The sequence below is a fragment of the Carcharhinus amblyrhynchos genome, chromosome 28, assembly GCF_965287045.1.
Source record: "Carcharhinus amblyrhynchos chromosome 28, sCarAmb.v2.hapA, whole genome shotgun sequence".
NCBI lineage: Eukaryota > Metazoa > Chordata > Chondrichthyes > Carcharhiniformes > Carcharhinidae > Carcharhinus > Carcharhinus amblyrhynchos.
The window spans coordinates 15,304,970-15,317,472 of NC_137351.1; the positions used below are offsets into that span (position 1 = coordinate 15,304,970).

Consider the following 12,503-nt stretch of genomic DNA (forward strand, 5'->3'; position numbering starts at 1 on the left):
GGGGGCTGATTGTGGACAAGTCCCCAGGACCGGATGGAATACATCCAAGGGTTCTGAAGGAAATCGCGGAGGTGATAGTGGATGCCTTCATGATTATTTTCCAAACATCGCTGGATTCCGGGGAAGTGCCAGAAGATTGGAAAACGGCTAATGTTACGCCGTTGTTTAAGAAGGGTGGCAGGCAAAAGGCGGGGAATTATAGGCCGGTTAGTTTAACGTCTGTTGTAGGAAAAATGTTAGAATCCGTGATCAAGGAGAAAATAGCGAGGCATCTTGAGGAGAATCGTTTGGTAGAGCAGATGCAGCACGGTTTCGTTAAGGGGAAATCGTGTCTGACGAATTTATTGGAGTTCTATGAGGACGTGTCTAGGGCGGTGGATAGAGGAGAGCCGGTGGATGTGGTCTTTCTTGATTTTCAGAAGGTGTTTGACAAGGTGCCTCACAAGAGGTTATTGCAGAAGGTCAGGGGGCATGGAGTTGGGGGTAGGGTGTTAGTGTGGATAGAGGATTGGCTGTCAAATAGGAGGCAGAGTGGGGGTCAATGGGTGCTATTCAGATTGGCGGTTGGTGACTAGTGGAGTGCCCCAGGGGTCGGTGCTGGGGCCTCAGCTATTCACCATTTATATAGATGATCTGGAGGAGGGAACCGAGTGTATGGTGTTGAAATTTGCTGATGACACCAAGATTGGTGGAACGGCAAATTGTGCGGAGCGTGTGGAGAGTCTGCAGAAGGATCTAGATAGGCTGGGCGAATGGGCCAGGAACTGGCAAATGTGAGATTGTCCACTTTGGTAGGAATAATGGTAGGAAGGCCTATTACTTACATGGTGAAAAACTGCAGCATGCGACGGTGCAGAGGGACCTCAGGGTCCTTGTGCATGAGTCGCAAAAACCCAGCCTGCAGGTGCAGCAGGTGGTCAGGAAGGCGAATGGGATGCTGGCCTTCATAGCGACGGGGATTGAATATAAAAGTAGGGAGGTCTTGCTGCAGCTGTGTAGGGCACTGGTGAGGCTGCAGCTGGAGTACTGTGTGCAGTTTTGGTCGCTGCACTTGCGCAAGGATATTTTGGCCTTGGAGGGAGTGCAGAGGAGGTTTACTAGGCTGATACCGGAGTTGAGGGGGTTGAACTATGAGGAGAGGCTGAATAAACTAGGCTTGTACTCGTTAGAGTTTAGAAGAATGAGGGGAGATCTCATTGAGACGTATAAGATGTTGAATGGGATGGATAGGATAGAGGTGGAGAGGCTCTTCCCGCTCAGAAAGGACAGTAGGACTAGAGGGCACAGCCTCAGGATAAAGGGGGGGTGGTTTAGAACGGAGTTGAGGAGGAACTTCTTCACTCAAAGGGTGGTGAATCTCTGGAATTCTCTTCCCGTTGAAATGGTGGAGGCTGCCTCGCTCAATATTTTTAAGACGCGGGTTGATAGGTTTTTGATAGGCAAGGGGATTAAGGGTTATGGGGAGAGGGCGGGAATGTGGAACTGAGCCACGACAGATCAGCCATGATCTTATTGAATGGCGGGGCAGGCTCAAGGGGCTAGATGGCCTACTCCTGCTCCTATTTCTTATGTTCTTATCTCATAGAAACCTATAAAATTCTAAGAGGACTAGGCAGGGTCGACACAAGAAAAATGTCCCCCATGGTGGGGTATCGATAACTAGGGATCACAGTCTGATGATACAGGATAGATTGTTTAGGACAGAGATGAGGAGAAATTTCTTCACCCAGAGGGTGGTCAGCCTATGGAATTTGCTACCACAGAAAGCAGTTGAAGTCAAAACATTGAATGTTTCCAAGAGACAAAGGGGATCAGAGGCTATAGGGGAAAGGCGAGATTAGGCTAAAGTTGGATGATCAGCCATGATCAAAATTAAATGGCAGAGCAGATCCAAAAGGCCTCCTCCTGCTCCCATTTTCTGTTTCTATGCATGGCAAATTACTGTGGATGCTGGAATCTGATGATCATCCTCTGTTGACTCTGTGCTCTCTGTACAGATGCTGTCAGACCTGCTGAGATTTTCTGTTTTTGTTTCTGTAGATGTTTCTCTATAAAGCAACATCACTGACAGAGAGAGACAGACAAATAGAAGATTACCCACCCTATTCTTCAAGTCAATGATCATTGCTCCTCTGTTCCCATTCCCAGGAGCTAACAACTCAGCAGCACTCAATTCTTAATGGAGTTGACCCCACTCCAGGATTCTCTTCCAAATTCTTCCATTGGGAAAAAGATACAAAAAGCCGAGAGTCACATAAGAACCAATTCAAAAGCAGCTTCTTCCCTGCTGCCATCAGACTTTTGAATGGATCTACCTTATATTAAGTTGATCTTTCTCTACACCCTAGCAATAACTGTAATGAGACATTCTGCACCCTATCCTTTCTCCCCATACATTCTATAACTAGGATGCTTTGGCTGTATAGTGTGCAAGAAACAATACTTTTCACTGTATACCAATACCTGTAACAGTAATAAATCATATCATTATCCAGGGAAGGAGGTGAGGAGACAAGAACTCAGCTTCACTCAATTTTCAATGAAGGATTCAATTTGATTTGTTATTAGCATACAGTGAAAAGTATTGTTTCTTGCATGCTATATAGACAAAGTATATTGTGCATAGAGAAGGAAAGGGTGGGTACAAAATATAGCATTACAGCCATGGCTAGGGTGTAGAGAAAGATCAACTTAATATAAAGTAAGACCATTCTAAAGTCTGGATAAAAGCAAATTATTGCATATGCTAGAATCTGAAACCAAAAGAGAAAATGCTGGAAAATCTCAGCAAGTCTGGCAGCATCTGTAAGGAAAGAAAAGAGCTGACGTTTCGAGCCCAGATTGATACTGTCAAAGCTCTTCTGGTTCCATTCAAAAGTCTGACAGCAGCAGGGAAGAAGCTGTTCTTGAATCAGTTGATATGTGACCTCAGACTTTTGTATCCTTTTTCCAAAGGAAGTAAGTCAAAGAGAAACTGTCTGGGGAGCGAGGGGTCCTTAATTATACTGGCTGCTTTGCTGAGGCAGCAGAAGTGTAGACAGAGTCAATGGATGGGATGCTGGTTTACGTGATGGGCTGGGCTTTATTCATGACCCTATGTAGTTTCTTGCAGTCTTGGCCTCTTTTAGGTCAAAGCAAATAAACAAACTCAAGTTAAATCAGGACAAAGTAAAAAGGTAGCTCCCCAAAATGAGGGGGAACAGTCCAAAACTTGCAGTCTTAGGCAGAGCAGGAGCCATATCAAGCTGTGATACAACCAGAAAGAATGCTTTCTATGGTGCATCTGTAAAAGCTGGTGAGAGCTATAGCAGACATACCAAATTTCCTTAGTCTTCTGAGAGAGTACAAGCATTATTGGGGGCGGGGTGTTTTCTCAACAACTGAGAAGTCTTACCAAGCTAAAGTCTATTTATTAGTTTATTTAGTAGCACAAGTTTTCAGAGCACTATTCGGGCTCCAAAAGCTCATACTACCAAAATAAACCTGTTGGACTTTAACCTGGTGTTGCGAGACTTCTTGCTGTGTTTACCCCAGTCTTTCTCCACATCGTTTGTCAACAACAGCAGGAGTTTGGGTTGCATCAACAGCTCTCCTAGGCACTTACCCCAGAAGGAAGGTGTGGAAGCCTCGGATAGACTGGAGGGCGAGAGAGTCCATTCCAAACGGGGCTGTGAGGAGAAATGAATCTGAATTCGCCACAAAAGAAACCCAACTGTTAAAATAAAACCGACAGAAATTCAAACCGCCGCCCGGCGCGCGCCTTTCTCGGCCGTCACTTCCGCCGATAGTCGGTCCAAATATTTTAATTAATTTACTTATTTTAGACGAAGGATTTACGCTCAACAACTTTGCCATAGAATCACTATTGTCTGAAATGATTTTTTTAATCAAAAAGAAAAGCAAATTTTATTTCAGCGGCCGCATTACCGCGCTATAAAATAGTGCCGCCGCTAAAAGAAAATAGTGCCGGCGATATTTTAGTTTCTTTACCTGAAGGCAAAAGGGATGTTTTACTGGTTTTCAATGTGTGATTGGTGAGGGGGAAGCCGGTTTGTGAACGTACGTCTGGGTCCCGGTGGCCGGGCTGCCAGCTGTGTTACCCGGGGAGGGGGGAGGGGGGAAAAGGCGGGAGGGGACAAGGCGGGCGGGCGGCGGCGGCGGCCTCTATTTAAGGGCGCGGCGGTGATAGGTTCTTCCTTTTTCCGGCCGCCGCCATCCCGAGTGCGGGGAGCAGCAGCGGAGATGGTGAGAGAGGAAAGCCGGTGATTAAAGTTGTTAAAACTCGGCTTCAACCCCGCTCCAGCACCCCGCGGGACCCTCCCAGCACCTAGAAAACGTTCAGTTTTAAAATATATATATATATATATATATAAATTTAAACTTGATGTGAAAGAGAGTAATGCGGAGGCCGGGCCGCCATTTTATAGTCGGGTGGGGGAGGGAGAGACACGTTGTCTCCTGGAAGCCTCTTTAATAAAGAGCTGCGAATAGACGACACGGAGCAGAATCTGGTGATGAGAAAGTTCACTTCTAACAATTTTCCACTGTCAGTTTTCTTAATTTGGGATTAAGTGCTGGACTTTCAGATTTGCTTGATGTTTTGTAAATAAAGGGGGTTCATTTCCAAGCGAGGCCTTGCTGAATGAAGCGGCGCCATGTGGTTGGGTGTTTTTACTAAACGTGATTTTTCGTATATTTACTATTTTTCGTGTTTTTGCCAACTTTTTTGTATTAGAGAAATGGCTTTTAAGTGGTTTTGACATCGTAGCCCCGAACGTAATAGAATAATCGCAGTACTGTTGATACTTTCGTCTTTTTATGGATCATCACAAATCTTTAAAAATTGTAACCCACTAAAGGGAAAGTTATTCACGCTTTGCCTTTTGAGGCATTTTTGGCTGTTTATGTAGCAGGGTGGCTCTCGAGTCGTGAAATAATAGGGGTGTTTGTTTATTTGAGGTATTTCCTGAAAATAACCTAACTTCGTGTGATAACTATCGGAAGAATTTGAGTGATTTTTAAATGTGGTGCTGTATATTGACAGAGTTGAGTATGTGTGGTTTATTACATATTCAGGTGCCTTACTGAGCACCTTTCAGTTACGGCTTATGGTTGGCAGCTGTCTGGTTACAGGAAATGCCCATGGTAAAAAGTCTGACAACACCAGGTTTAAGTCCAACTGATTTATTTGATAGTAAACTCACTAGCTTTCGAGGTCACCCCCTTTGTCAGGTGAATGGAGAGTTCTGGCCTCAGAGCATATAAAACACAGACAGTTTACAGATTACTGATTAGAGTGCAAATCTTTACACCTAACCTGCTGTTCAAGTCTTAAAGTGGCTAACAATGTGAGTGGAAGGAGCACTGATCACAGGTTAAAGAGATGTGTATTGTCTCCAGACAGTACAGTAAGTGAGGTTTTGCAAACCCAGGCAAGTCACGGGGGTTACAGATAGTGCGACATGAACCCAAGATCCCTGTTGAGACCGTCCTCGTGTGCGGAACTTGGCTATCAGTCTCTGCTGATAGCCAAACCGAGCTGATAGACTGATTCAGTCCCTAAATCAGTTGGACTTAAACCTGGTGTTGTCAGACTTTTTGCTGTTTGCCCCAGTCTAATGCCGGCATATCCACATCAGAAGTGCCCATGGCCAGAGGATGGGTCTCAATATCACTGAGTGGCAAGAGACCTGGGTAATAAATTGTACTACTGAACTGGGGTTCAGACTTCTGCAACATTGTATCCTAATGGCTTTCTTTCTCATTTCAGGCATGTGCTCGACCGTTAATAACCGTATACAGTGACAAGGGTGAACTATCAGGCAAAAATGTTGTTATGCCTGCTGTTTTCAAGGCTCCTATTCGGCCAGATATTGTGACCTTTGTTCACACAAATCTACGCAAAAACAGCAGACAGCCATATGCTGTGAGTGCAGAGGCAGGTAAAGTATACTGATCTTTTCAACTAATTTAGGGAAGACTACTTCTGTGACTGTTGTTCTTCCATTTAGTCTGTGGTCTAATCGTGTAACAGATTGAAGTTACTGTTTTGATTGAACTTCTTACATTAGAAGAGTAACAGGAGTGGGTCATTCAACCCCTGAGCCTGTCAGTATTAAACTTTTGTACTCATCTAGATCTTAACTTTTTGGAGTGAAGGCTACTTGCAAGCACTATATGGAAACAAATTAAATGGATGCTGGAATTCAGAAATATAAAAGTAAACCCAGCATTTTTTTGTATCTAGTAAGTTGAATTTGGAAGTGGAATATGTTTAGTTATTCTAAAAGGGTTAACATTTGAAGATAAATTCATCCTATTGCATGAAGGGGCATGACTATTATGTTACTACCTGAGTAGCAGCTCACTTTTAAGTATTTTGTGCAGAAATGTTTTTGATTTTATAAATATAGATTTAAGTTGAAAGGAACTAAGATTGTGCCCAAAATGTTACTTTTTTGATAGTGTCACTAGCTGCCTGTTCTAAACCCACGTTCCAGCACATGAGCCATAACCTTGCAGGTTGCAACACTTAAAGTGTAGATCCTTAAATGATTTGAGGACTTCTGTTTCAACTGCCATTCTGGGTGTTGGATTTCAGACACTTTTCACCTTCTGGGTGAAATAATGTCCCATTTAATCCTTCTATCAATCCCTGGTAACTGATCTCTTTGCTAGGGGAAACAAATCTCTGTCCAGTCTGTCTCAGCCCCTCACGGAGAGTAGTTTGATATGGAACGCTACCATAGAAAATAGCTGATGAGAATAGAAAATGGATAAACTAACCAAGAAGTAGTAGGATGTGCAGATGAGATGAAGGGGTGGAAGGAAGTATGTATGGAGCATCAGCACTGGCATGGATGTGTGAATGGCTTTTTTCATTCTGTCTGTGATTGTATGCTTGATACTGTGTTAGTTATTTACAGCTTACTGAATGGTGATAGTTAACAAACTGGAATTCACTTGTCAGTGTAGGTTAGTCAATGACTTTGGAAATTTACTCCATTATTTGTATTAAAACAAATGTTTATTTTTTTCAGGTCACCAAACCAGTGCTGAATCATGGGGTACTGGGAGGGCTGTAGCTCGTATTCCCCGTGTACGAGGTGGTGGCACCCATCGCTCTGGCCAGGGTGCTTTTGGCAATGTATCCTATTTTGTGTTTAAACATTGTAGATGCACACTAACTGTTGCAATCATTGTGTTCAATGCTTTAACAAACAAATCTGTTTCATTTGTGCTATGTAATTTGTTGGCTTAATATTCCTCATTGCTATGATGGTGTAATTTGCGTCTTACACTGTGCACAGTGGCAGTTGCCTGCTGTCATTAAGCTGGTACAGAGGAGTGACGAATGTTGAAATCTGAGCAGAAATGGATGTCCAGTGGTGTTTATTTTGGCAAAGTTATACACCTTAACCCACATCAGATGTGTCGTGGTGGCCGTATGTTTGCTCCCACAAAGACTTGGCGCCGTTGGCATCGCAGGGTGAATATAACCCAGAAGCGATATGCCATCTGCTCTTCTCTGGCTGCATCTGCCCTCCCTGCTTTGGTCCTGTCAAAAGGTATAAATGTGCAGAGGTTAAAATGCTTGGTTCACGCTGAATAAAAGTTCAGTGCTTTGAAAATTGTTAATGGTCAAATGCTACAATGACTCTGAAAGCTCATGCTACCAGATAAACTTGTTGGATTTTAACCTGTTGTTAATGGTCAAAGCACATGTCATTCTGATACTTCATTTGGTAGTACAGTCCAAAGATGTGCCGGTTAAGTTGACTGGCCATGCTTAAATTGCCCCTTAGTGTCCTGAGATGTGTAAGTTGGAGGATTTAATGCATAAAATATATGGGGGTAGGGTCTGGGTGGGATTGTGGTTGGTGCAGACTCAATGATCTGAATGGCCTCTTTCTGTACTGTAGGGTTTCTATAATTTTCTGTCCAAGAAATCAGTGAGATTAGTGATCCCCCCCAAAGTGGCTTCACTCATGTTGGCTGCTGTAAATTGCTTTCTGTTGAGTGCAGTGACCTAGTAAGTAAATGACAACAATGCCTTTGAAAAGGCACACCTAGTGTTAAGAGTAGTTTGGTTTAGTGGATTTTTTTCTTTGGAGATTACAATGAGTATAATTGTAGAGTTTTCTTTGCTTGCATCAAGGTGAGATGTTCTGGAATTAAAAAGATGAGTGGGTTACTTGTGTCTGCTGAAATATGTTCCAATTTTGACCTCGCATTTATGAATTTAAGTAGCATTGAAGGCAGAAAATGTTTGAGTGCAAGGATTTTGAAATGTTGCTAGTGGGAATTAGTTTAATTTATTTTAACAAGTAAGTTTATATTAACACTGCAATGAAGTTACTGTCAAAATCCCCTAGTTGCCACATTCCAGCACTCGTTCAGATATTCTGAGGGAGAATTTAGTATGGGCAGTAGGGGGGAAACCAGAGTGCCCAAGGAAACCTGCACAGACATGGGGCAGACGTTCAAACTCTGCACAGGCAGTGACTCAAGGTGGGAATCCAACTCTGGTCCCTGGCACTGAGGCAGCAGTGTTAACCACTGTGCTGCCCAGTCCTATGTACTGAGGGTCCACATTTGTGTTTTACAGGCAGATCTTTGAGATCTGTTTTGAAATGGGCTTCAGTGCCATAGTTTGAGTGGTACTCTGAAACTTGGCAGGACTTGCTATGATGGTGTAATTTGCGTCTAATGCTGTGCACAGTGACAGTTGCCTTCTGTTATTATACTGGTGCAGACACATGACGACCATTTAGATCTGAGCAGCTCCTGGACATGTTGATGGAGATTTTCAAATTTGAGCGACTTGGAATTTAAGTTTTCCTCAAAGCCAGCCAAGAGCAGCTGTTTAATTTCATATGTGCTGTTGTGCATTGTTTTTTGGCTAATTGGCCCCATTTTTGACTGCTGGCTCTGGCAACATTTGGTTTGCCCATCAAAAATTTTCAAATAATTAAACCCCATTTCCCTTTTGTTAAAATGAATTCTGTTTATGTTGCTGTTCTTGGTAAGTAATTCAATATCCTAAGAATTAGCTGTAAGCAGTTCTAACCCAATTATTATGTTATTGACTCCAGTAGCAAGAGATGCATGGAGCAGAAGACATTTTCATTATTGCTCAGATGGGAAATCTTTGCTTTGACTAGTTCTGATTTAGGTCTTTGTAACTTTGTATTTGGAGTTGTCTGTGCAGCCAAATTGGGATTTGAATTTTTCAGAAACTAATTTTATAAGTATCTGCAGGTCATCGCATTGAGGAAATACCAGAGCTCCCACTTGTGGTTGAAGACAAGATTGAAAGCTACAAAAAGACAAAGGAAGCTGTTCTGATGCTAAAGAAACTGAAGGCCTGGAATGATATCAAAAAGGCAAGCAACTCTCTTCCTTAATCAGTGATATACAGAGAGAGGATGAGATTTCACTTCAGGTCCGTGTTTCTGATGACAGATGAGTTGGAAGATCTGATCTTGGCTGAATTTTAGAAAAACAATTGACCATTACTTGGAATTGATCAAAATGGGATTGATTTTATCCCTGCAGGTTTATGCTTCCCAGCGTATGCGTGCCGGCAAAGGTAAAATGAGGAACCGTCGTCGCATTCGGCGCAAGGGCCCATGCATTATCTACAATGAGGACAATGGTGTTGTAAGAGCTTTCAGAAACATCCCAGGTAATCTTGTTGGAGGGGGCAGTGTTGGCACTGTAACATGTGTTCTAATGTGCAGGAGTGCATTTACTGATGTCAATTTTTCATTAATACAACAATCATTTTGGGGACAACTGTTTTTCAACTTGAGAAGGATCAGTAATGTATTGTTAAAGACCTGGGGGGTGGGGGCAGCTAATTGTCTGCTCTGAGCTGGATAGAATGATGAGATTCTACTTCAAGGTCCGTGTTTCTGAACTTGTGATGAGTGGAAGTTCTGACTTGAGGAGTAGAGGTTTAACTCTGCTCTTTTCTGGCTCAGTTCATTCTGGGGGAAGGATGGTACTGGGCTGTGTATAATTGCTCCCAGGTGGCATGGGCAAATTCATTTTTACACTGTTGGCAATTGCTTTTTGTAAACAGCTTATTATGTTACTTGAGTTGAAGGTAGTTGTACTCAGCAGAGAATCTAATGCTGCTTTACATTTGTCACCTTCAGGCATAACTCTTCTCAACGTCAACAAATTAAATGTCCTGAGACTTGCTCCTGGTGGCCATGTAGGGCGGTTCTGCATCTGGACAGAGAGTGCCTTCCGTAAGCTGGATGACCTGTATGGAACTTGGCGCAAGCCTTCCAAATTGAAGGTTGGATACAAGTAAGCCTCTGAGGATAGGTGGGAAGCAATGAATCTCTTCATCTAAGTTGTTCTTTGTGCTTTCATCCTTCTCTACTTTCTCCCATTGTGTGAAGTTACTGTCTTTGTCAAAGTTTCACTTTTTAAGTGTATGAGCATCATGATTTGCACCCCATGGACCTTTCATCTCTAATCCAGGAAGTTGAAGGCCAGTGGCAGCACTCCTACTCTGCTGAACTCCATGTTTTCTTTAGTCCCCAATTTTGCCCAGTGGGATAGCTATAATCTTATGATGAGATTCCACTTCATGGTCCGTGTTTTTGAAAAATCGTGATAGTAGTGGAAGTTCTGATGTCTGAGAGAGCACAAATTGCTTGTTGCAGTGGGTGTAATGGCCTAATTCCCTGCTAAATACACCAGTGGTTTAAGTTTTCATATTGCTTGTACCCTTACTGCTTTTGTTTCTTATTTTTGAAATCCAGCCTTCCTATTCACAAGATGACAAACACAGATCTGAGTCGCATCATGAAGAGTCAAGAAATCCAGAAGGCTCTTCGTCCACCAAAGTAAGTTGGAGTGTTTCGCCTGATTTTTCTGAGCTGAACTTTGTTGCCCTGGGATTTTGGTTGAATTCCATGCATCTAATGGGAATTAAAGTGAATGCACAACTTGTGTATTGGAGTTAGCGTATTCTGGAGTTAGACAGAATGATAATGATCCACTTCATGGTTCATGTTTTTCATACCTTGTGATATGAATAGAAGTTTCATGTTTTGACTAACATGAAGCTAAAGTTGGGATAATTGCCTGGGAGTGGGGAACATGACAAGTGTTTAAAATGAATCTAAGGAAGCAACATTCATGCTAATGTCAACTAACTTGGCATTATCCACCTATTGCCAACCTAGAGGTAGACGTGCACCATTAGGTGTCACGGCCACCTGTATTAGTGCAATGTACTGATTGTGCTGCTTTTCCATCAAGGCACGACAGATCACAGACTTGAACTGCTGCCACACTAACTACTGAGCCAGAGAAACTGAAACTAAGGACCTGTTTGTTTTATTGTGCCCCTCTGCATTACAACCTTTGTTCATACTTTCCACAGTAAAAAGGTTCAGCGCCGGGTACTCAAGAAGAACCCACTGAAGAACCTGAGGATCATGATGAAACTGAATCCATATGCCAAGACTGCACGACGCCATGCAATCCTCCTGCAGGAAAGGAATGTAAGTGCAGCTATGTATTGGTTTGTGCTTGAGGTCTGATGGATGTCTGGCCATGTTTGATCCTTGATGGCCAGTTAAACTGTTTGGATTCTGTAGAGGGTCATAGTTGAGTTGGTGGGAATTGCACTAAAAATGTTGGAATGCTTTATTAACTTTTGATTGCTGGGTTCTGATCATAGCCTAAATGTTGTGTACATAATTAATCTCAATGCTCGTCAGAAAATATAGGCAAAAAAACTGGTTGGAAAACAGTTTTGTCACCAGAGGGCAAAGTGGCCTTTCCCAGAGTCTGAATGCTGGAATGTTTTTCAAAGAATTAATTTTCAAATTTGAGTCAGATTTGCTGCTGGTATCTAATCAAGTAATTCAGGATTTTTTTTGATTCTGGCCCAAATATTTTTTAAGTGTTGGTGCAGAGATGCAATTTAATCCAGTTTCTAAGAAATTAGGTTGGTGTGGATATTGAATACTGAACTGATTTTCTTTGTTTCAGTACAAAGCCAAACTAGAGAAGAGGCAAAAGAAAGCAGAGACAGCAGCAGCACCGGCTCCAGCAGCAGCAGCACCGGTGACACCACCAAAATAAAGCTCCCTTTTTGCAGACATGTGCTCATGTTGTCATCTGGATTCTTTACATTGCCATATAGGTTTTGTCTGAATAAAATCTATTTAAAATATATAATACAGCTTTTTCCATTGTCCAGATCAGTTGTTTTATTGATGATCATTGTCAATGATGAGTTAATTGAACAGGAAATTATCTTATTGTGGAATTCAAAGATTGGGCAACAGTTCTGGTTGATCATTTGTTTTGGTGGTGCTGCAACATCTACAGCTTGCCACTAGTAGAATTATACCAGCACAAAAGGAGACTATTGGTCTTTGTGCTAGCTCTTTGGTAGATTTGTCCAACAAGCACCACTTTCAGGAATGTGGCAGCATGGTTAGTACTGCTGCCTCAACACCAGAGACCCA

General features: G+C 42.6%; 2 protein-coding genes and 5 non-coding genes across 7 annotated transcripts in view; 6 read left to right on the top strand and 1 right to left on the bottom strand.

Annotated features, from left to right (window-relative positions):
- zwilch (zwilch kinetochore protein) overlaps positions 1-3,743 on the bottom strand; it is a 47,063-nt gene extending 43,320 nt beyond the window's left edge. Inside the window, exon 1 of the mRNA XM_080214480.1 lies at positions 3,605-3,743. Coding sequence (XP_080070606.1) covers positions 3,605-3,657 — 53 coding nt within the window. The 5' untranslated portion in view covers positions 3,658-3,743. The remainder of the gene's footprint in view (positions 1-3,604) is intronic.
- Positions 3,744-4,184: 441 nt separating this feature from the next.
- Positions 4,185-12,315, top strand: rpl4 (ribosomal protein L4). The gene is made up of 10 exons (XM_080214197.1): positions 4,185-4,245; positions 5,771-5,942; positions 7,041-7,147; positions 7,430-7,568; positions 9,262-9,386; positions 9,559-9,688; positions 10,164-10,320; positions 10,782-10,865; positions 11,408-11,528; positions 12,022-12,315. Exons 1-10 carry the CDS (start codon positions 4,243-4,245, stop codon positions 12,112-12,114), a joined length of 1,131 nt encoding a protein of 376 aa, XP_080070323.1. The 5' UTR covers positions 4,185-4,242; the 3' UTR covers positions 12,115-12,315.
- On the top strand, positions 7,272-7,371 carry LOC145359729 (small nucleolar RNA SNORD16). Its single transcript, XR_013889634.1, has one exon. It is a non-coding gene; the product is annotated as a small nucleolar RNA SNORD16 (small nucleolar RNA).
- On the top strand, positions 8,684-8,783 carry LOC145359730 (small nucleolar RNA SNORD16). The gene has a single exon (XR_013889635.1). It is a non-coding gene; the product is annotated as a small nucleolar RNA SNORD16 (small nucleolar RNA).
- Positions 9,421-9,487, top strand: LOC145359728 (small nucleolar RNA SNORD18). Its single transcript, XR_013889633.1, has one exon. It is a non-coding gene; the product is annotated as a small nucleolar RNA SNORD18 (small nucleolar RNA).
- Positions 9,882-9,949, top strand: LOC145359727 (small nucleolar RNA SNORD18). Its single transcript, XR_013889632.1, has one exon. It is a non-coding gene; the product is annotated as a small nucleolar RNA SNORD18 (small nucleolar RNA).
- LOC145359726 (small nucleolar RNA SNORD18) lies at positions 10,584-10,655 on the top strand. Its single transcript, XR_013889631.1, has one exon. It is a non-coding gene; the product is annotated as a small nucleolar RNA SNORD18 (small nucleolar RNA).
- Positions 12,316-12,503: the final 188 nt, after the last annotated feature.